Raw genomic sequence first — 24,835 nt, forward strand, 5'->3', positions numbered from 1 at the left:
ATTTGCACAACCCAGTACACTAAACTATGGTTTACCACGCCCACACACTCCCAGACAGTAATTCACAGCCACTGTGCTCCTCTCCCCAGTCCTCCTTATTGTCACACCACATAGAGTTAAGTCAAAGTTTCATTTACAGTAGTGTGTTATCCAAACTCTGGCCCATGCTTGAGCTGTAGCCAAGAATAAACCTTGGCTACAGCTTGTGGCTAGTAAGAAGAGAACTTAACCACGAGCCCAGTATCATGAGCCTGGTTCCAGGCCATTAAGAGTAACCAATGCTTCCCAGATCACCTTTACAGCACACACAAAAATGAAACTATTTAATATATAGCCATGATCAATTGTAATCTTCCATGGATCGCCCACAGGAATACAGCCATTCTTTTGGGACTATCAATTTGGCAGTAGGGGAGTGAGTGCCTGTCTACCCTAACCCTGAAGGCAAGCTGACACCTTTCTATTACCTGAAGCTCACACCAAGCAACCTCCACTGTGGTCTCCGTGTCAAGCCCCTTGTAGACAGTCTTGAAGGAGCCTCTACCAATCTCGATGTCAAACTTAAGAAAACGGCCATCTGGGGAGAAGGCCACAGCTTTGGTCTCCAGCTCCTCAATATCTTCCTGCTGTTTAGTCCGCTCTTCTTGCAGATCCCGGGCAGAAACGGCAGTGGTTCCCGCTGTACTGGTAGGGGGCAGTGGGGTGACCTCTATCCCATCCTCCTTGGACAGCAGCAGTGGGGCAACGTCCTTTGTTACCAACGCCTCTTGACCAGGCTGCCCCTCTGCGGGTGGAGGTAGAGGGGGTGCCTGCTGCAGGAGCAGCGTGGGAGCCTGGCTAGCAGTGACAGAAGCACATGCTGCCTGGATGACAGACTCCGGCGGCGAGCCCAGCACGGGCGGGATGCTCCCTCGGGCGGCTGCAGGAGGGGGAGGCGCTGCGGGCTGCAGCCGAGGAAGCTCCAGAGCGGTCGCATTCGAGTCGCAAATGACACTCCGGCGGAAAAAGCGGTGCTCGGTGGCGGCCGCGCCACGGCTGTCCTTGTCCATGGTGTGGCGGCGTCGGCGATACTCCTCGATGCGGGCCCCGCTGCCTTCCGAGCCTTCGGGGTCCCCGGTGCCGGCGGTAGCGGTGGTGGCGGCGGCGACCCCCAGCTTCTCACCAACGGAGCTGTCCGAGCTGGAGCCGTTCTTGGGCGGGGGCGGCGGAGGAGCCAGGAAGCGGGGAGTCTCCGAAGCGCCCCCCGACATGGTGCCGGAGGAGGAGGGAAACGCGGCGAAGGCGCGGGAGCCGCGGCGGCAGGCGCAGCACCAGCAGCTGCCGCTGCTGCAGCAGCACCAGCAGCTGACTCGAGGAGGGTCAATGCAAGGCGGGGAGCGCGCCGAGGAGCTGCTCTCGCGGCGAAAGCGGCGGCGGCGGCAGTGGAGGCTCCCGGAGGCTCCTCACCGCGAGGAGGAAAGGCAGCAGCGGCGACGGCTGTTGCTGCTGCTGCTGTGGAAGCAGAGCGGGCTGGGCCGGCGGCGGCAGGCGGTCAGTGTCCGCATCCATCCTGCTGCAGCGGGGGGCCGAGCAGCGGGGCCGACATGGAGCAGCAAACAGCGGCGAAGATGAGGAGGGATCCGATGAGGAGCGGGGGGTGGGGGGGGCGCAGGAGAAAAGCGGAGAAGGAGCCGGGCGGGAGCCCACGGCAGGCCCCGAGCCGACGGGGTGGGGTGAGGGGCTGGCCGAGGCCCTTCCCTGTCGGGGCCGCGCGCGCTCTGCCTCGCCCCGCCGCCCGCTCCTTGCTTCGAGTCCGGTCCAGTCAGAGAGCCAGCCGCCGCCGCCGGAGAGTCGCCTTCCGTCCCCTCACACGATGCCGGGACTCCCGCCGCCGTCGCCGCCCCTCCTTCCCTCGTTCGCTCCTCTCACCCGGAGGAGGAGGAGGCCACCGCGCGCCTCACGCTGCGAGAGTGGCTGGCCTGAGAGGCGGGGTGTGGGAAGGAGGCAGAAATTCGTAATATTATAATCTAAGAAGGGAAGACGAGCTCGTCCCGCCCGTCCGCCTCAGCTCCTTCCCGTCCTCCTTTCGCTCGCGGCTCCTGAGGGGAGTGGGGGATGGGCCTCCCCGCTGCCACCTCTCCCAGCCCCGGGGAACTCGCCGCGCTAAATGGCGACTGTACCCGAAACCGACACACACGCACACTCTCACTCACAGGGAGCCACAGAGACAGCAAGCCTCGGAGGCCACGCCCCCCTTTTTCCGTCCGCACTCCACCGCGCCTGCGTCAACGCCGCTTCTCCTTCGCGGCTGCCTGGGGGATGTAGTTCGCGGGTGCCTCAGAAGCGGCCCGCCGCGGCGCGGCCTACAGGTCCCGTGATGCACCGCAGGCAGAGAGGGTTGAGGAGGAATTGGAGGGAACTGTGGGAGTTGTGGTTTTCCTTTCACAGAGGACTTGGAAGCTTTCTCCCCTCGCACGCGCGCCCCGTTCGCTGCCTCAGAGGAGAGTGCGTAGTAAAGGGAGGTGGGGAGAGAGAGGAAAGGAGCCATTATCAGTGGGTTGATTCTGAAGCGAAGGAGTTTCCCATCATGCTTAACTCACCTACTTTGGACTTCCAGCAGAAGCTGTGAACTTTAAAAGAGAACAAGTACCTTCCTTAATTTTATACAGCCCAGCTTCTCAGGAGAATTGTTTCGTACTTCTTATTTTGCCACCGGCGCTGGTTTTAGAGAGCTATGTGAGAAAGCCTAAAAGTAAGCTAAATCTGTCCGTGGTTTTTTAGTTTAGGAAGCAATTCTATTCACATTTACCTGTGATTAAGCTCCATGTAACACAATAAACAGTTAGACTCACCCACTTTCTGATTTAAATTAAGTGAGAGGTTTATTGTTAGGGATTGAACTTGATGGAACTCAAACTATGGTCAGGATGAAACTTGATTATTCACATGGTTTAGTATTACATCTTAAGTAGGCCAATGGTTTGCTTTAGTTGGTTGTTGGTTTAGTTAACAACATAGGAGGAGTTTGCTGTTGCAGCCCATTGACCCCTTCAGTCCAATGCCCGGTTGAAACAATTTCCAATTCCAACTATTATTATTATTATTATTAAATTAAATTTCTATGAGCCTATGGGAACCATGAAAGCAGAACCTGAGGGCAACAGCTCACACTCTATTTGTGATTCCCAGCAACTGGCATTCGGGGATATACCTTCCAACAGAGACACCATGGCTAAAAGCCTTATTATCTTCCATGAATTTGTCTACTACTCCAACTCATAGGACGCGGGTGGCGCTGTGGGTAAAAGCCTCAGCGCCTAGGGCTTGCCGATCGAAAGGTTGGCGGTTCGAATCCTCGCGGCGGGGTGCGCTCCCGTTGTTCGGTCCCAGCGCCTGCCAACCTAGCAGTTCGAAAGCACTCCCGGGTGCAAGTAGATAAATAGGGACCGCTTACTAGCGGGAAGGTAAATGGCGTTTCCGTGTGTGGCTCTGGCTCGCCAGAGCAGCGATGTCACGCTGGCCACGTGACCTGGAAGTGTCTGTGGACAGCGCTGGCCCCCGGCCTCTTGAGTGAGATGGGCGCACAACCCTAGAGTCTGTCAAGACTGGCCCGTACGGGCAGGGGTACCTTTACCTTTACCTTTACCAACTCATAGGTTACGTGGTGAGTGAAGAAACAGCCCTTGCAGAACATGTAAACCCCGCCCCAAGGCAGCTGCTTATATCCTGCACTTCACAAAAGAGAAATTTCCTAAGTCAGGATGAATCCATGTATGTGTATGTCTTTAATGGTGTATGTGGCTGGAAAACATGACTAGTAACAGCTTCTTGCTGCATTTCTACACAGTGAAACGTGCAACTGAGCCATCAGCACACGTGGCAAACTACAAATGAAATTGATGTAATATCCTAGTGTAATCAGGAACAATCCTCCTAATTAATATTTGAGTTTCAGAATTGCCATTCCACAGGAGATATCCCACTGGTGTTCCTCCCATAATGCCTTCTAAATAAAATTATAATATTTTTATGAGGGGACTGATTGGTTGATTTGAGCAGGGGTCGCCAACTCAGCAACTATGCCTTCGTTGCCTTCATTGTTGCGGCAGGCAGGGGCCCCAGAATCTGAGCTTTAGTTATAATAATAATAATTTAAAAAGTTTGGGAACTGTAGTTTATTAAAGGTAGTGAGAATTAGGAGACCCCTATACTGTACTCACAGAGCTACCATTCCCAGAATTTCCTGGAAAGAGGGACTGGCTGTTATACCATTCTGATAATTCTATCTCTTGGAGAATAGAGGTTTCTGAACCAATGACAGTCCCGCTGATTCTTTAGGGAAAACCATGATTGTTTCTGCTTTAAATATATAGTCCAGATAGGTATTATTCTATAGCCCTCCTAGAAAGTAAGTTATGAAACAAAATGTACTGATAGCCTTCTAAACAATTTCAGTGAAATTAGCCAGCCTAGCTGCTCATGCCTGGTTTATTAGGGAAGTTAGATTGATAAGTGAACTATTTCAACACCAGGCCACAGAAAATCCTAAACCTAGGATCTCCCCACCCCCATCCCCTTTTGTAAACTTTTTCTGCTTCACTCTTATTTTCTTGTGGTCCTTGGAATCTCTGTACTTTGCTCCTTTTTCCCAGCAACAACAGTGCTTTATTCCTATGGTGGATTCATCTGAGTTCAGGAACTCCCTAGCAGTTATTTTCTGCAAATATTACTACACAATAAGTGCAGGTAAATGTTAAAGAATCTTCACTCCAAATTGCAAATGCAAAATATGGAAACTTTGCAAAGAAGCTTAATGTCTCCTATGATGCAAAAGGTGATGTCCAAGCATTCATTAATAATTAACTGCGCTGTAGAGTTAATGTACAGTAGGGGGGTACTCATGACTACTTCAGAAGTAAGTTTTTGTGTTTAATAGGGTTTACTCCTAGGTAAGTGGGTACAGGATAGCAGAACAGACTTCAGTTTAAGACTGCCATTGAAGAAAACAGAGGTATTGTTTAACAGCTGTATCTTCAAAATCAGGGCTAGCAAGACTTAGCTAACTTCCTGTGGTAAACATTACAGTTTTCTGGGTGAAGGGAGAGCAGCAATGACTGATCTCTCTTGTTCTGTTTTATGCTATGCTCCCCCCCCCACAGTAGCCATTTGTGTTGTGCCATTCCCCACTCCCACGACACTCATAGCACGCTCTCAAAATCTGAAATGTGTCCACTTTTCCACAAGGACTGATGACCTCTGAATTAGATGCTGTTTATCATATATTTGGCCCAATTCTGGTTTTGGTTTTGTTGTTGCTTTTTAGGGATGGGGGACAAATTCCATTCCATGCATATTTAAAGGTGTACCTACCCAATTCACACTTTTGAAAACAACATATATCATTTTGTGTAATGTTTTAACTATACCAAGTTTTTTCTTCTTTTTTCCAGAAATATTTTGTTGTCTTCACAAGAGCAGCCCAATGAACTCGAGGAAGCCCTTAGACTTTTGTGAGTAAATAAGCCTTTTGTTTTGTGAACTGACTCAAACCAGCTTTTAATTACGTGTAACATTTTAACATTATATTAAACAGCTTTGCGGTGTTGATTAAATACTTCATAACACTAGGATGTTTTAAAAACCAGCAAACTATGTGCTGCATCCAAAATATTGAGTTCTGAACTCAATCTGTGTGATTCAGCCAAATACAAATGACTTAAGGAGCACTGCAAAACAAAAAACAAAAACACTTGGCTGTGAATGCAAGGAAGCACAATTGATTCTTCTTTATACGTCTATTGACTGGAACTTTCTTTCGATGACTGGTGCACTGACTAGAAGAATAGACAATTAATAAGAAAGCAAGTGCTTAAAAGTCACCTAGACTCACCAGCTCTGTGTAATATGAGGCAAACATATGAAGACCCTGTTGGATTAAGCCAATGGCCCATCTATTCCAGCATCCTGTTCTCATACTGACCACCCAGATGCCTGTGGGAGACCTGCCAGCAGGACCCAAACACAAGAGCTCTCACCTGTGGTTTCCAGCAACTGGTATTCAGGATACAGCTTCCCCCTGTGGAAGCAGAGTATAACCATCATGGCTACTAGCCATTGATCGTCTCCTTAGGATGGGGTGGGAGAGCCTCAGGCCCAGGGGACAAATGTGGCCTTCCAGGATTCTTCCTAAGCCAAACCCATTCCTAGTCCTACTGCATGCTTTTACTCAGCTGGAAAGTGTCTTTAAACTGTGACAATGCCTCTTGAGGATCCTGAGGTATCTATGTGTGCACAATTTTGTATGACTGGAATGTGGTCTTGCTTCACCAATGTTTTTTGGCCTTTGGCCCCACTCAGAACTGGCATGTGTCCTCCAGCAGGCTCCATATGTTGGATGTAGGAAGGTTCCATCCATGGGCTGGAAAAGGTTCCCTACCCCTGCATTAGAGACACTCATAAGGGCAAAGAATTCCATTAGTTTATAAATTGAAGATGGTCAGTTTTTATATTGGTTTTTTCGTGTTTTAAATTGCATTGGTTTAGAAGGAGATTAATAAATGAATGGTAATAAAACTGGATTCACTAGTATAGCAACTTTTTTCAGAATATAATATTTTGTTGCACGTGTGTCACCTCTACTGCATTATTCCTGTTGAAGGAGCCTCCACAGCTCATCGTTTTTTGTGCTTTTAACTGTTTTTTCTTATGTGTAAATTACTTTGAGACAATGGTTTTCGAGAAGAAATTATGATAATGATAATTTAAAAACAGGATTTATCTGTCAGCTTTTTCAGGATATAATATTTTGTTGCATGTGTGTCACCTCTGCTACATAGTCAAGGACCAGCCTTTGTATTCAAGCCTGTACCTTTTCGAGAGGTGAGAACATTCCTAAGCCCATTGAAAGCAGTGGTTTTAGGAGCACCTAACTCTGCTTGGGATTGTGGCAGTGCCAGTGCCAGTGGCAGTGCCAGGCAATCCTAGAGATATACAGTTGAAAGTTAGCCTCATTGAGTTTAATCAGGCTTACTCTGTAGCAAGGGTGTTTAGGATTCTAGTTTTAACAGGTTAGCTCTGTGTACACATTTTGTAAAACAAATACTAAAAACCTTCAGGCTATCACAATGCTGATCTGTAACCCTTAAATCCATAGACAAATTATTTTGGCATTGTCACACCTTGGGGTTCTTCCTTCCCCAAGCTTACTATTGATTTGTAAGCATTTTCTGTAGCTTGATCAGAAATGAAATATAGTTGCTGTAACTGGTTAATGGTTCAGTCACGCCTCTTCTGAACCCAAACTCATATCTGCCAACACATTAAAATCTGAAAGACATATTTTCTGTTTCTACATGCTCACCACCTCCCAACTCATGTAGAAATTATTTCCATGTTGTTTTTAGAGATATGAGCAACATGCATGAGCAAGCTTATGACCTGAAAATGTGTGGCCTGATTCTTTGCATACTTGCTCAGAACTCAGAAGGAAGTTCCATTAATCTGAAATAATTGCTTCCCTAATGTTGGCCAATAGTGCTAATCACCAGGAATTTTATTTATTATTACATTTATATCCTGCCAAAGAACTTGAGGTGGTATACATCGTTCTCCCTCCCCATTTTTATCCTCTCAACAACCCTGTGAGGTAGGTTAGGCTGAGAGACTGTCTTCCAGGTCTTAGTCTAACACTCTAGCCACTACACCTCATTGGCTTTGTGCATGTGCTAACTGGATGGTAATTGCAGAAGAATGTATGAATGGAAGTGGAAATGTCTTTCTCCCTGCCCCCATTTCCATAAAGGAGGAAGTAACTTTTCCACTGCTTTCCCTTGCAGCTTTCTAAACTCTGATGGGCTGTAAGAATAATTTGGAACAGCTCTAATGGCCCTAGCCTGCAGTAACAGTTTAGATCTTGTGATACCTGACAAGTCTACAAATAGATCATTAAATCTTTGTATTGCTGGCAGGAGAACAGGGAGGAATAAAATACTAGCAGCAATACCTCTTTCTAGGAAGCATTGAGGCTGAAAGTTACACATAAAACAGAATTTAATTTGAACGAACCACATAGAAGGAGGCTTGTAGTCTGTGGTTTTGGGGCACAGCATTTTTTAGATTTTAGCAAAAAGGTTCTAGTTACTAAGGCTTGTGTAGCCATTGGAAGGTAGGACTTTAGCTAGAATAAAGATGCAAGATCAATATGTAAAATATATGAGACACTGTTGTTTTATATACCACTAAGCTTTTGACCATAAATCATGTAATTTAGGACAACGATGCTGTGTGGAAGGACAATTTAAATAACTAAGGGCATTATAGTTAATAGGGATTTTGTCTCTCCAGGGAAAAATAGAAGAACAGTACAGTCGTACCTCAGTTCTCGAACGCCCCAGAACTCGTATATTTCGGCTCCCAAATGATCGAAAACTGGAAGTGAGTGTTCCAGTTTTCAAACGTTCTTTTGGAAGCAGGACGTCCGGTGTGGCTTCCTGCAGCCAATCATAAGCTGCACGTTGGAAGTTGAACATTTCAGAAGTCGAACGGACTTCCAGAACAGATTCTGTTCGACTTCCAAGGTACGACTGTACTTATGTGTCAGTGGGCATGGAGTAAGGACTTAAAAGAAATAATTCCCAGCACCCTTGAGAAATTGCACCTTTATTTAAAGTATATGCAGCTGCTGATGGTGGCCAAATCACTTTAAAAACAAAACTTTACCAGAGATAAATTAAAACTATTTGTTTCATTACATCTTACATTGTATTTTAAAATGGCAACAGCAGCAGCTTTACTGGCATTCTTCCTTGTTTCCTTTGTACAGCAGTTAATAATTGCAATTTGGATAGTTTACAGAATCCTCATGCCCATTCATGCCTGTGGTGTATTTGTCTGTAGAGTGAATATTTCTTGTGGAATCATGGGTGTGGGCTGTAAACAGCTTTTTGCTCTAGATTTTCATTTGCCTCAGGTATCTGAGTGGGATGCTTGTTCTGTCAAATTTGTCGAGACCTCTTTTCCCATTTAAGTTGAAGAGAGCTTTTTACTTTCCAGCTGCACTATACTCAAAATTTACAGGGAAAGGAAAACCCTATTAGGGAAAGAATAGATGAAGGAATGGAGAATATAACTGTTTAATGCTGCACTTTTAAAGGGACCAATATGAACCCAATATCTATTGGGAATAAATGGATCAGCTGGGGCTGCCTTGACTGAATTACTTCAACCTGGCTCAGCCAGAAATAACAGTGGTATAATGCCACCATTCCAGCTCAGTCAAAGCACTCTCAGCTGAGACTAGTGTAAAGCCCCCAAAAAGGATGCTTTGGGCAGGGGAGACTTACTCCTATTCCAAACTCCTTTCAGCTTAGTAATATGCCAAACCCATTGTGTTACACTAGCAAAAAGGGTAAGTCAAATGATTTGTTAGAGGCTTGTTTTCCCTCTGCCAGGCTCACATACCCTTCAATATTTCTCAGATGAAAATAGGGACATCCCATTCCATCACAATAATTTTACTATTTATATCCCACATATCTTACTGGGTTACCCCAGCCACACTGGGCAGCTTCCAACATATATAAAAAATAATAAAACATTTTTTTAAAACTTCCCTATGCAGGATTGCCTTCAGGTGGCTCGGAAATTGGGTAACTCCATACCATCCAACATTTCTCCAATGAAAATAGGGACATCCTAAGAAAAAGTGGGACATTCTGGGATTAAATCAGAAAGCAGGATGGCTTCTCTAAAGTACCTCTAAAAACATTGCAACTTTAAAGCTCTCCAGCTATCCTAGGAAGCTCTGAGCACCTCGTCTCATAATTTAAATAAATACTGCCCACAAATAAGATATTATTATGGGAAAGGGAAAATAGCAAAATCAGGCGATAAATTGATTAAAGATGCTGTAATAAATTCAATTCCTTCACTCTTTTTTTTGCTCTAACAACATGTTTTAATAATTTGCAAGTTTTATTGCTCAGAAATCTATGAATACATGATTTATTTGTTTTCCCTTTCAGATCAAGTCAATCTGTTTCCCCTTTTAGGATTACTCCCCACCCCCGCTGCCTAAAGAAACAGGTGAAACAACAGCACTTTTGAAAAATAGGAAAATGTGACTGTAAAAACTGGCAGGAATCACTGCAGGTGTTAACTACCTTATAACATATCAATGTTTTTCTAACCATTCAGTAGCTATTAATGCTAACAAAATTCTAATCTGACTCAAAAGTGTCCATAAATTTAGGGTAGCCAGAGGCAAAAGGGAGTATAGCTCCTGCACCTTATTCCATTTATTCAGGTTATTTATTTGTTCCTTTTCAAGGCCAGGCTCTCCCAAAGCAATGCATAGAGAGAAATAAAAACAGTAAACTATCAGGCAGAATAAGAAGCATTGAGTGAATACTGACAAATAACACAGTGAGAGAAACTGAATTAGATCACCTAAACTCACAAGACAATAATAAATTAATAAGGGCTTATAGAATGCCAGAATGGAAGGAGCCAATCAAATGTAATCTGGAAGAGAGTTCAACTACTGCTTAGCTGCCACCATCAAGATCTTGTCTTCTGACCTTGGCATGACCTCAAACAGATCTTAGATCACACACAGGGTCATTCATATGCAGGCAGTCCTTTTGGTAACTTGGACCCAAATGGCTTCAGGTCTTAAAGGTTAATACCAACACTTTGAATTGTGCTCAGAAACACCATCGGCATTAGTGCAGTTGGCCCAGAAATGGTGCTACATCTTTAGACCTTCTGGACTCATTATATATAACAATATTTATATCTCGCCTTTTAGGATGTAAAACCTACCAAGATGGTTACAAGTAACATTCAATTACCATTATTATTATTATTATTATTATTATTATTATTATTAAAAATTAACATGTCTGTAACACATCAAGATCATTCCCACAGGGCAGCTGGTGGAAAATTGTCTGGTGAGGAGAGGTGAAAGTCCAGCCTTGAGATTTCCTTCCCTCTCTTCTGTTTTTTCCCCCCTCACAGATTAGTTTATACTAAATTGCCTGGGGGTGGGTTGGAATAGTCATCCTGAGCACAGGCCCAGAGTTAAGATTAACTCAATTTAAAGTTAGGGTGTAATGTTAAAACTGACTTAATCAAAAATAGGCACAAAACTTTCCAATCTCCTCCTCACATACCCACTAGAGGTAAGAGACCATATGAGTCCAAGACTTTCCTAGGCTTGTTTTCACCACACTAACCTATGGTTTAAAGTGATGTCCAAGCATGGCCAGTGAGAGTCACTAATTACTTCACCAGGACACCTGTTATTTGCAATAGTAGATCTGAGGATGCTGACGATTGCTCCTGCCTAGAACCACACTCACAGAGTTCTCTGGAAGAGACATGGCTGATAAACAATTCAATACTTGTAGCATAGACCTCTCTGTCATATATACTGTTAACTCTTGCATCTATACGAACAGCTAGTGCAGATTTTAAAATAAATTTAATTTAAAATGTCACTTGTCAGAACATGCATCCTATCCAGCTCTTAAATTATGGGAAAGAAGCAACAGAGTAAATAACTAGTTTATAAATGCAAGCATTAGCTGATGTGGTCAGGATGTGAGAGGAAAAAATAGGGAAAATGTCACTTTTGAAGCAAGGGTCTAGATCTAGTCCCTCTTGAGGGCTTTTATTATTGTAAAAGCCCAGTTTACCATGCACATGCATGATAAAATCTTTGGATCCCTTGACCACATTGAGATGTCCAATGGAAGGAGGCTGAATTTGAAGTGATATGAAAGTTCTGTCTGGGGTGTGTTTGATTTGTCATAGGTCCTGCACAAAGGCAAGTCATCACTTGATGCTGCAGACATCCGAATAATAAACATGCCTGTATGTGTGAATCAGCCCAAAATGTTACATAGAATGCCTAATCTTCTTATAGTTGCAGTATTGTATTAATGTTTTGATCCTAGCTGCTTCTTTTGTAAACTGCTTTGTGAGGGCTTGGCCCTAAACAGTGAGATAATAGTCTTAACAAAGTAGCATAAAAATAAATCTGGTGATGTTTTCCTGTCACTATGCTGCAGAAAAAGGGAGAACCACAGCTGTTGAATTTTCTTTTCTCTACAGTCTTAAAGGCACAGAACTTCTCTAGAGCTTATTTAACGTGTGTGCCTGTCTAAGCAGAAGCAAATCAATTAAATGTAATTAGCACCCCGATGAGTGCCAGAATATTTGTATGTGTTTTGCATACCAGTCAAATCTATACAAAACAAAATGGGAACACACGTCTATCCGAGAGTCTGGTATGATTGGCACTCCTGTCGAAACCCTGGCTAACCTCTGGAACATCCAAACAGTTCTGGCTATTGACACATTCTACCCTGAGCACCCTGTCCTGCTTAGTGAAGCCCGTTTGGCTCCCTGATATAGTCCAGAGCTTATGGTGAGGAAACAAGCTGGGAGACGAATTGAACGTGAGTGGAGGAAAACTCCAGTTGAATGCGATCAAATGCTGGTGAGGGCTCATCATTGAGCCTAGTGGCAGTGAAGGCAGCAGAGAAGATTCCCTGCTTGCAGAGCACGCTCCCCAAGGAGGTTTGCCTGGTACCTTTGTTACATATATTTAGGTGCCAGGCATAAACATTCCCCTTTTCCCAGGCCTTTGGCTGATTAAACAATCATTGGCCTTTTAATCCAGGGGGTTATTATTGTTATGTTTGTTACTATGCTGTGTGTTTGTTTTTATATTGTAAACCACTCTTGTGATTCTTAGATGAAGGGCGGTCTAGAAATTTTGTTAATAATAATAATAATAATAATAATAATAATAATAATAATACTTTACAGTCTAACAAGTACCTACAACTTTACACTTCGCGCACACACATGGACAACCTTTTTTCTACTTATTTATTTTTGATGAGTCCTCTTGAGTGGTTCACAAAACATTGTAAAAGTATACTAAAACATATTAAATGTTTATTTCAAAATAAGTTGCACTTAGGCTGTGCAGACACCATGTATTTAAAGCACATTCCATCCCTCCCCCCAAAAGAATCCTGTGAACTGTAGCTTATTCTTCACAGACCTACCATTTCCAGCACCTTTAGCAAACTACAGTTCTTATTGTTCTTTAGAGTGCTTTTTAAAGGTTCGTACAGCCTCAGTTCAGTGGGGCTTTCCAATGGAGTCTTCCAAGGTATGCATGCGGCAGAGCTCCAGGCCTCTAGGGACACGTATCCAAGTTCAGCTGTTCCTGGATTTTCTGGTTCTGTTACTGAGTATGAACAGACATTGGCAAATTTGTTAGTAACCAGGTTCTTATCTTCTGCTGCTATTATAATCAGGGAAGTACATCTCCTAATGAAGGCTTTGTGTGAAAAATAGGACAGAACTCTTGCACCTATAATAATTAAGTAGAAATGGAAATGTAATTGTGTGTATCTTACTCACGTAAGCCACTGCTTCTAAAATTCCTTTTGTTCAGTACAACTATTAAAGGTGCAGGAACTCGGTCTGATTTTTATCTGGTCGCTTTAACTTACATTGACAAATTTAACAGGACATCCCTCCAACAAAAATAAAACAGGGACAGTAATTTTCCAGGGACAGGTTACATAAAACAGGAACTGCCACTGGTTAATAGGGGTCACTGGAACAAAGAGGGATGGTTGGCTCAAACTACATGAGATGGCAGAACATCTATTAGTGTGAACTGAAATATTCCTTAGTCACAGAGTGGAGAGTAGAAGACTGGTTGGTTGGTTGGTTGGTTGGTTGGTTTTTAACAGGTGTGTAAAGAATTTCAGCAGATGTAGTTTTCATAACAGCAGCTTCATCTGCTTAAATCCCTGCTTCTACAAAACTATTAAAGGTGCAGGACCCCACCCTCTTTTGCACCTGGCTATCCCACCACACCTGTTTGCCTGATGTCACCCCCCCCCCCAAATATATATGCTGCTATGTAGGAAGCTTGCCTAGCTGGAAGGAAAACGCTGGGGGTGGAATCAACAACAAGGACATGAAGGAGTGTCCATAGGCCCCTCCCAGCATACATATTTTGCTGTAAAATCAGACTCCACAGTGTCTTCCATGTATGTGATTGTGGTAGACCCAGATTTAAATAAACAGGCCATTGCCCTGTATAATTTGAGCTGAAGCCTGTTACCTAGACTTGTGAGCCACCTGAGACTCAGATAGCTAACCTGGATGGCTTTGAAAGAGGATACAGCAAATTCATAAACGCTAAGTCTACTAGCCATTATTATCTCCACTGTCAGAGGTGGCATGCTTATTCTGAGTACCAGTGTCTGGAAACAGCTAGAAGGGAGAGTGCTCAGCTTCTGCTTGCAGGCTTTCCATAGGCATCTGATAGGCCATTTTGAGAACAGGATGCTGGACTAGATGGACCATTGGCCTGATTCAGGCCTTTTCCATTCCTCTGGCTGTTTATGCTTAGGCCTTAGAGCCCTTTTCAGAGCCTTAATGAGCTTTAGCTGCATTGTGACAGAAAACATTTTCTAGAAGACATGAGCACTTACAAACACCCACAAGCTAAACTAGCAACTTTCCCAGAATTTCTAGTTTGTTCCTCTGACAGAACTACTGAGTGCCCAGAAGACTGCTGCTATGAGCTGAGTTAGCTCCAGCTTCACCTTTGGGCACCCTATTGCTACCCTACAACTGAGATGTTTTGTCGTGATATACCACAAGCCAAATTAAGTCTGCCATGCTGTACATATAGGCACAACCAGCTCAGAATGAGCCAAAACAGCTCCAAGTCCACATTGCACAAGCTAAGCTTTTCTTGCATATGGTATACACTGCAGTGTTTGTGAGTACAGGAAAGGCCATAGCTCAGTGGTGGAGCGTCTGATTTGTATGCAGGAAGCTCCAGGTTCAATCTCCAGCATCTCCAGATAGGGTTAGAAAAGATTCCTGGTCAGAAACCTGGAGATCAGCTGCCAGTCAATGTAGACAGTTCTGCACTAGATGAAACAATGGCCCCACACACTATAAAAAAGCTTCTTAGGTTCCTGTGTACTGAGAACTGCAATAATTTGTGGCTAAAATTATTTAATTGCTAGCAAACCTTTCAACACCAGAGTCACAGGCCTCTCCAATGTAGTTCTTGTTCTTGTCAAGCACTTGAGTCAAACCATTGTGAAGTTTCTAGGCCAAAGTGTGTATATGTGTGTGTGTGTTTTAAAACACAGGTGACAAGAAACTGTGCAAGTATTTTAAATAATGTACTAACACCTATTTTTGAGACATTTATTTCGGAAGCAGCTCAAGTGTTTCCATAGAAATAATCCTGTAACCATAGGCAATTTTACAACTGCTACTGGTAGATCAGCAGCATCACACTCAACTGAATTGCCTTTCACTTCTCAGCATAAATCAGAGTCAATCTTATCAGCTGGTTCCAGCATAAATCCAGCGTAACTGAGAGGAGAAGCAGACTGTTCAGGGTGAAAAAGCATTGATGGGTTTTCCTTATGTTCAGATATCATCTTCCAAGCTGTATTTAAATATGTAAAATACAAATATACGTGATGCATAAGCTCCAGATATATATAATTTATATTGTAATAGTGCTTCACTGTAGATTAGGATAGGAAGCCTGTGTGTCCGTTCTTGGGAGTAGGCTATATCGACTATAATAGGTCTGAGTTTTGAGTAAACACATGCAGGATGAGACTGCACATGTCGTGGACTTGGCTTGTTAATGTCCATGGGTGGCTACCTTTTTTGGGTGTGAGGGCTTAATCATACAGGAGTCACATGCCAATGGTCAGTATGGTCATCACAGACAGGCATGTTCTCTCTCAGTCTCACACACAAACACAAGATGCACATAGGCAGACACAAACACACACACACACACACACACACAGCACCCTTCCTCAATAGCTCCATGAAGAACAGATGTGGGGTGTTATTGCCCCCTCACTGCTGATCAAATGACTGATCTAATGACCAGGGAGAGGGCAATTTACACCGTGACCCACCCACCTCCATGCTGTGTTTACCTACCCTCTCCCCTCTATATTTGCTGCTGCTCCAAAATCCATGGGGTCTTCGGGAACCTGAGCAATATATGGCAGTGAACAAAGCTGTATTGTAACTTTTGAATAAATGGGCAGGAGTCTTGATAAACTCAAACAAAAAAGCAGCCAGGCCCTGGCAGGGCCCACTGGCCAGCTTAGCCTTCTGAGGTCTGGGGTAAGTGTACCTGGCTTTCCCCCACCCTCTGCATGGGCCTGGTAACAGTTGTCACCAGTGGATATATTTGGAATATTTAGGAAGTGCCCTGGACACCAGTCAAAAAATGGCTGCTGTATATGTATGTGTGTATGTGAAAATTCATCTTCATTTTAGTGCAAATTTCTCTTAGTACAGTAGACACATGCTTGTATGCAGTTTTGCCCAATATCCACATTTTAGCAAAGCCATCTAATGCAACACAAATTTTATATTATTTTCACTAATATATACATATTTATGCACACTATACCCTCACACACATTACTTTTTGATGCCTGCTTAAAAACACTTTTATTTAGAAAAGTCTACCCAGATACTTAGGAAGCTGAAGTAATTTTAATTTGTTTTAGTATTTTAACCTTTGTATTTTTAAAGTATGGCTATAATCTTTTCTTGATTTTATTGTTTTATCTTTTTGTAAACCACTTTGAGGTCCCACCCAAATCTAGTGGTATATAAATTTAACAAAATAAAATAAATGAATATATTACTGAGCTGGAAACCTGCATTGCAAAATTTGAAGTTGAGCAAATTCAAAAGATGACTGTGTTGGTCCATGTATTCTTTCAGAAGGTGCAAATTAGGTAGCTTTGTCTTTAAATGTGAACTGTGTCGACTTTCTCCTCCATCCCTAGCCTGAGTCCTTGGGAAATTTCTGCCACTCACAGAAGTCAAATCTTGAATTGCAGGATTTAATTCTCTTGTTGTATCTCTTTCAGAACTTATACTGAATTAGCTCAAAAGGTATGGTTCTTTCGAGGATGTCTCACACTGGCATACATGGACTGGTGACTCACCAATATAAGAGTGAGGCAGCTCTTTGTTTTAACCCACATTTACAGACTTATCCATGATGCCAAACACAGGGATATGTAGAAGCCTCTAAATTACACCAGGAAGGAACACTAAGTAAGGAACATGTGAAGCTATAGAAATGAATTTCAGACTTTCTGCCCGTAAAATTTTCAGACTGCCTACCCAGGCCCTAGGGCAATACTTGCAGAAGAGACAACTCCCAACTTCCTTCAGTATAGTCTGCTTTATCCTGATTTGACCCTACAGTAGAGCAGAGCTTAATTTTGCATTGATTATTTCCATTTAGTTTGCTGTAATAATTTTGCCACGTCATGATGATATAACTGCTCTTTCTTGATAAAAGCAAACTAATTGACAACATGTCAGGATTTTCCTTTCTGAATATGTTAAAAGTACCCCTCCATGTGATTCCCTCTCCCTAACTTCAAATGAAATGGAGCAGAGATGCAAAAACTAATACCCCAGATTTGTGAAAAGTAAAATGAGCGTAGTTTTAAGTGTTCCTTGCATTTTCATGGAGCAGATCTGCAGCACAGATCTCCTCAAACCACACGGAAGATGGAAAGGATCCTGGCTCTTCAGCTAGGTTATGAAAGATTCACCACAAGGCAATTCAATCCTGCAATTCAAGACTTGCTTGTATGTCCTCACCCCCTCTTTCCCACATTGCAGACAGTGGTGACAGTGGGGTAAATGGGGCACTGTCCCACAGTCAATCTTCCTTCAGCCAGCCTTCACCTACTTGTCTTTGTACTAACAACCAGTCCGGGCAGTGGCTGTCAGCCTTCTCCTCCATATTAAGCTCAATGTTGCCCTTGTAGAAATCAGCAGGGAGGAGGATGGGGACAACTTTAATTGGCCATTTCCTTTTTTTGAAGACTTATCTAGACCAGATGGCAGCAGTTGTGAGTGTTTATCCACTCAAAACTGACCTAGTCATGCAAAATGAAGGAAGTTCAGTTTTAAAAGTAAAAGGAGTACACTGGCCAGAAGAGCAGATCTTCTACCTCAACTGCCACCCTCATCCCCATACTATGGCTTAGCTCCCTGCAGTCAATGCCACTTCCATTCTTAGAGCTCATATGAAAATATTCGGGGGGGGGGGAGGGAGGAGAGTTCTCATATAACATAGTGCTCCCATCACAGAGCTTCCCTCTTGTAGGCAAAGATGAAAATAACATTTGTACACTCCCCCCCCCGCCCCACCCCCAAGTGCTTACATTTGTGCATGGGGACTAAGAGTGATTAAGAGGAATCATTAGTGAGCAACTCTTTTGGTTCAAGCAGCTACAAATCCACCTAACAGTTACCTCTTCCAGCCCACATTTTACCAGCTTCTTCACAAGAATATCATGGGGGTCTTTATCAAAAGCCTTACTGAAATTAATATACATCTACAGCATCCCCCTGATTCACCAAGCTTGCAATGTCTCTAGTACAGGCATGTCCAACCTGCTGATTGCGATCTACTGGTTGATCTACAGGGCATCCCTGGTCAATCCTGGTCAATCGCGTGATCCTGATTGATCACCCCAAAAACGAAACAAAAAACAAAAAAAGCTCAACAACTTTGGCAAATGCACCTCAATAGAAGCTTAACAACTTTAGTGAAGCCTCCCCGCAAGAAGCTCAACAACTTTGGATCTTCCTTCCTCCAATGGGTAGATCACTGACAGTTTATATACTGTATAGTGGGAGTAGATTGCAGTCTCATGAGAGTTTGACATGCCTGCTCTAGTACCCTTGAGTGCAGCTCATCAGGCTCTGAAGATTTGGATTAATTTAAAGTAGTTAGGTATTCCCCTATCTCCTCTTTTCCTATCTTGGGCTGAAGCTACCCCCTTGTTATCACCAGGTTGGGCACCACTTTGCTTTGGGGTGAAGCCATAGAATTGTAAATGGAGCCCCTGATCTCTGAACAAAACTTTCCCAAAACTAGTGATTTTGCATTTCAGTGTTCAGCTTTCAGCAACTGCACTTGTCAAATAGCAATACTGAGATTACTCATTAAAGGATTTGACAGCAAATATGATTTTTTTAAAAATATTATGTCAAATACAATAAGACTGTTTCATTCTTGTCTGCAGGGCAAACATCTTGTCAAATGCTGTACATGTAAAAATGTCAGCATGAATGAAATACGCAAACAAATACACCGCTGCTATCTGTCTGCATGGTACTTCATAACCAAATATGACATTTCTATCCTACTTTTTCCTCCAAGGAGACCAGAGTATGGGGTTCCTAGGTAGTCCCTCCTCAAGCCAACTAGCTATGCTCAAACCTGCTTCTCTGAACTATTATATTAGGTGGCTTCGAATACAGTTGTACCTCGGGTTACAGACGCTTCAGGTTACAGGCGCTTCAGGTTACAAACTCCGCTAACCCAGATATAGTACCTTGGGTTAAGAACTTTGCTTCAGGATGAGAACAGAAATTGTGCAGCGACGGCGCAGCAGCAGTGGGAGGCCCCATTAGCTAAAGTGGTGTCTCAGGTTAAGAACAGTTTCAGGTTAAGAACAGACCTCGAGCATCAATTAAGTTCTTAACCCAAGGTACCACTGTATACTTATGGGCCCAGAAAATCATTTGAATAGCGTATGTGAAAATCCTTATTCCTTTCCTCTCTATCAGCAAAGAAAAAAGTTGAACGAATCCCAGCCTTTAATTTTCTGCACCACTCCTTTCCATAACCACTTTGATCTTTTTTCAATTTATGCTTTGCTGCAGGATAATCTGGAAAAAGATCTTCTGTGCTAATATCTCATCTCTTTTTATCTCTCTTTTCAGCCCCTAGAGCTAATCTCATTCATTTTCTATAGCCTTGTGCGTGAGAGAACCCTGGGCTGACTGAGATTTACAGCAGTAGGCTTGCAGTAACAACAATGAGCAGGTAACACCAGAGGTGCAAACCTCTGATCCCTGATCACAATGTCACAGGCAGTGGCGTAGCGTGGGGGGTGCCAGGGGTGCCGGCCGCACCGGGCGCAACATTTGGGGGGGCGCGTTTGGCCGGCCCTCCTCGAGGAAGCAGGAACCCCACCCCAACCTCCTCCGAAGGCTGGCGGTGGGGCGGAGAGCAGTGGCGTAGCGTGGGGGGTGCAGGGGGTGCACGCCGCCTGCCATGCCGCCCTGGCTGCTTCAACCGCGTCCGACAGCCGGCTCGAGGCTCCTTCCGGCCGGGTCTCCCGACGGGGCGCTGCGGGCGGAGGCTCCGGCACCAAGCGCCACGCCGCCCAGGCTCGGGTCGCTAGATGCGCGCAGCCCGCCAAACGCGCCATCAGCGGCGCTCTAGTGCCTGCGCGCCAAGACCGCCCACCCGCCTCGACGCCCCCCCCCCTGCGCTGGAGGCCGGCCGACGCAGTTGCCCCAGAGCCGCCCCCTCCCCGCGCCAGAAAGAAGCCCCCTCCCCACGCCAGAAAGAAGCCGCGTCGGGACTAGCCGGCCCGGGGAGGGAGACCGAGAAGGCTGCGCCGCGACGCCCTTGGCGCAAAGGGGCCCGCGGCACCCAGACGCGGAAGGGACCCTCTCCCCCTGACCCGCCACTGAACTGGCAAATCCCAGTCCCCAATCCCCAAGATGCTTTATTTGAGGCAGGGGTCCTTTAATTGCAAAAACAACACCACGGAGGGCAGTAGTCACCACGACGTTTGCCCCAGAGTAGAGCCGTCAGTATTAATGACCATGGTTAGGGGTTAGGGGGCGCAAATTACTTGCCTTGCCCCGGGTTAGGGGGCGCAAATTACTTGCCTTGCCCCGGGTGCTGATGACCCACGCTACGCCGCTGGTCACAGGATAGTTGGCAAAGTTATGCCATTACAGAACTGTCAGCCTAGCTTCCATTCCAGATAATTTGGTAAAATTCACTGTTAAAGCTCAAACTGTTAAAACACACAGAAGAACAAGTCTTCCTGAGGGTAAATCAGTGTGGCTTCTGCCAACATTTTAGAATTCTTTACAAGTGTCAAGCCTCAAATATGTAGATAGGAGCAATCTGGTAGGTGTTACCTGCTTGGACTTCCAAAAAGTTTTTACAAAGCCGTTCACTAGATTCCTGAACAAATTTAGTCACTACGTAAGTGGACAGTCCTGCTCATGGTTGGTAGGAATAGGAAGCAGAAGATAGTTGGGCTGTAGTAGTCTGAAGTAACAACAAGGCTTAGACAGGGTTTTAGACAGTTTAACTACTATCGTTGGATGGAGTTTGCCGAAATGCAGGAGGAGTGCAGATGTAGGAAACTGGGCAAGTCACCCTGAAGGAGTGTTTAGGGGTGGGGCACGGTCAATTATATTTGCTAATCAATCATTCCTAGCAGGAATTCTAGGCTAAGAAGAGTAAACAGGGCAATGGCATGCAGGGGTGAGTTAAACTAGATTTTTGTCTCTGTCTCTTCTGGGTATGCAAATAAACAAACACACAACTAGAGATCAATAGCTATGGTCAGCTGAATGAAGGCTATGTACACACTATACATTTAAGTACCCCCCCCCCCAGAATCCTGGGGACTTTACCTTGTTAAGAGTGCTGGGAATTGCAGCTCTGTGAGGGGTAAAGTACAGTTGCCAGAATTCTTAGGTGGAAGCCAAGTATTTTATTTAAATGTATGGTGTGTACACAGTGAAACACCTGTATATGCACCAAGACATTGCCCCAATTTCTCTCCTTTGTATTCAACAATTAACACAACACATCTCTCCAAAGCTATCCATGTACAGTGATACCTTGGGTTACATACACATCAGGTTACATACGCTTCAGGTTACAGACTCCGCTAACCCAGAAATAGTACCTCGGGTTAAGAACTTTGCTTCAGGATGAGAACAGAAATCGTGCAGTGGCGATGCAGTGGCAGCAGGAGGCCCCATTAGCTAAAGTGGTGCTTCAGGTTAAGAACAGTTTCAGGTTAAGAACAGACCTCCAGAACGAATTAAGTACTTAACCCGAGGTACCACTGTATATCTGGAGGACATTTGTAATACTGACAAAAGTAATAGAATCATAGCCAAAGGGCATAGCAGTCATTTTCCTCTATTTTGTGTGTTTGTTTGGCTGAAGCTTGAAGGCTTTTGTTCATTTTTTTACCCAGCTACTTTTGCACACTTACTGGCATCACAATGCATAAATAACATACAAAATTCACTAGATAAATGGGAGACAAGGGAGAGGCACTTGCCCCTGTGACACTTTGGTCTTCTCTATGTGAATGTAGACATCAGTCAGAGACTATGATAGGCTTCACCCAGCCCCACCTCATATCCTTTCCATCACTGGGTGAAAGAAATATTACTGAATCAATTAGATTTTTTTTAAAAAAATGTTTATCTTACTCTTTTCCCTGCATACAGACTAGAGCATAGTGGTCAAAGTGTCATGAGCCGAACAACAATGTAACTGCAGAAACAGGAAACGCAATACATGGAACATAAGATCCTTATCTGTTAGATGGTGACAGACATTGGGTTTAGGAAAGTTACCTAATCTGAGCACTGACAGCTTTTATGATGCCATGAGAAAGCAACATCAAAAGCTCTTATTCAACAAATAGAGCCCTGCATTCCACAAGCATTTGTCAGCCATTTTCCAAATTACCCCAGTGATTTCTCCTTTATGTATGTCATACTCTCATGGCAGATTCCTTCCTAATAGCAATAGTCTCTAATGCAATAATCCCAAACAGTCCCCAGTGCCCTTTCCTTTAACCGCTCAAGCGCATCTTCCCGTACACTAGAAAACAGAACTCTCGATATCTTAAAAGCCTAAATACAAATCTAGCCCACACTCTGCAGGCCACTTTCAATATCAGATAAAGTAATATGACATCATGTGATTAAATTTAAAAGGAAGACTCTTCTGACGATGATTCAGGCATGCAGGTACCAGATCAGTATTGCCCACTTTTGGAATCCATGAACTCCTCCTTGGGGTGATTGTGGATAGATTTGCTGATTGCAACACAGTAAAACAAAACGTTTGTCCCTGGCAGTACAGTGTACTACAAAAACCTTTCCTCCATTGTTTATTACCCCAGATATCCACCCTTAACCCATTTGCTCTCACAGTGGCCAACCAGATGCCTGTGGTAAACCCAAAAACAGGAATTGAGTGTAACTGTTCTCTCCCCACTTGTGAATTTCAGCAACTGATATTCAGAGACATACTGCTGTGGAGCTAGTAGATTGCTAATAGCCACTGATAACTTTTTCCTCCTTTAGTTTATCTGAAGTCCTCTTAAAGCCATCTAATTTGGTGTCCATCACTAGAGATATTATGACCAGGCCAGCATCATCCCCTAGTGAACTGCATGGCTGCATGGGGATTTCATTCTTGGTCTTCTTCCCTATCCTTGTCCATCATTTTACCCACTACTTAAAAAACATGGCCACACATTTCCATTGATTTTTAATTTCATTTTACCCACTACTACACCACAGATGGGCAGAAGTTAGATAAGGATCTACTGGCAGATATCTGGGTGAATTAAAGAAGACTGGCAAGTATTTCTGATGAAGAGATCTGGATGAAGTATTTCTGATGAAGAAAGCAGGTGGTTGTGGCTATAACCAGGAGTGGGTTTTGTGGGGGAGGACTATGAGCTCAGTTTGGTTCTGGCACTTAACATAAATTCCTGGGCTCATAGTATTTTTGATTCTAAGTGCATGCCTTTTACATCTGGCTCTGGTTGGTGAATATCAGGATTCTAGTAAAATATAAAGTAGGTTCTACAAGCCTGGAGTTGCCCACTCCTGCACTATACCATCCCAGGTGGATTTGCAGCTGCATGCCAAAATTCAGAGAAGTCCTTTTGCTGTGCCCAAGAACTTGTTCATGTCTAGCAAAACTTTAGAACAGCAGCACCTCCTCTCCCCACCAATGCCTAGAAAACAGTGCAGCAAACTGCATGTTTAATTATTCCATTTAAAAGTGACCTGTTCAATTGCAGGGAAATTGGAAAAAGAAAAAAGTCATAAGCTCTGCTAGGCATTTGGAGCTTTCTTTGCAGTTCCTTGGATTGTGTCCATCACTAGAAAGTTTCATCTAAATTTACCTCCCTGCAACATTTAATACGAACTGTTGTGATAAAATTTGTAATTTAATATTTATTGGTCAACAAAAGCAAACATCTTATCTTTTTTTTTAAACGAGTTGCAACAACGGAGCTATGTGAGATGAACAGATAATTATCCTGACAGGAAAGTCTTCCCATGCCCCCACCCTGTCCCACATCTGAGCATGATGAAATAAATCAAGCATTATGTTGTTCATAACTGGAAAAGAGATCATGACTAGCATTATCTCATTTACTATTCAGTTTGTTACCCACAGTTGGACTGACTCAGAGCTATTTGGCACAGAAGGGTTCAATTTGCAAATTCCTGAGCTTTAAGGTGAATTAACTCCCAGGAATGCTCTTGAGAGACACAGCTTTAAATGGTGGCCAGAAATCATGACACTGTTCCAGCAGAGGTTGTCCATGGATTCATCTGAACTGACATAACTCCCCCCTTTAAGTAATAAAGCTTGTATGTGATATTGTACCCTTGTCTTGCTTTAACTTGTGAGCTTTATTCCACTCTTCTAGGTCATAAACCTATTTCTCATCCAGGTTAAGAATCTTGGTTCTGACCTATATTTTAATGGGAATACTGAAATTAATGTCTACGTATGTGCCCCAGGAGTCCCTGTTTACAGGGAACAGTTCCCATTTTCCTTCTCCCTGTTCTTCTTGTTGTTAAATGGTTTTGCCCGTTGACATTTTTGTCTGGGTTCTGACACATAAACAAC

General features: G+C 43.9%; 2 protein-coding genes across 22 annotated transcripts in view; one reads left to right on the forward strand and one right to left on the reverse strand.

Annotated features, from left to right (window-relative positions):
• WNK1 (WNK lysine deficient protein kinase 1) overlaps nt 1–2,236 on the reverse strand; it is a 106,716-nt gene extending 104,480 nt beyond the window's left edge. For 5 of the 21 annotated variants that reach the window (XM_083461711.1, XM_083461725.1, XM_083461721.1 and 2 more), the window contains exon 1: nt 468–2,234. In XM_083461711.1, coding sequence (XP_083317837.1) covers nt 468–1,250 — 783 coding nt within the window. In that variant the 5' untranslated portion in view covers nt 1,251–2,234. Of the gene's footprint in view, nt 1–467 lie in introns of all 21 variants that reach the window. The other 16 variants (XM_083461730.1, XM_083461729.1, XM_083461727.1 and 13 more) reach the window with 11 other exon arrangements.
• A 6,091-nt stretch (nt 2,237–8,327) lies between these two features.
• NINJ2 (ninjurin 2) overlaps nt 8,328–24,835 on the forward strand; it is an 80,365-nt gene continuing 63,857 nt past the window's right edge. Inside the window, exons 1-2 of the mRNA XM_083461819.1 lie at nt 8,328–8,555; nt 10,002–10,062. The gene's annotated coding sequence lies outside the window, so the exon portion shown is untranslated. The remainder of the gene's footprint in view (nt 8,556–10,001; nt 10,063–24,835) is intronic.

The sequence above is a fragment of the Podarcis liolepis genome (genome assembly GCF_965112155.1).
Source record: "Podarcis liolepis genome assembly, chromosome: 10".
NCBI classification, from domain to species: domain Eukaryota; kingdom Metazoa; phylum Chordata; class Lepidosauria; order Squamata; family Lacertidae; genus Podarcis; species Podarcis liolepis.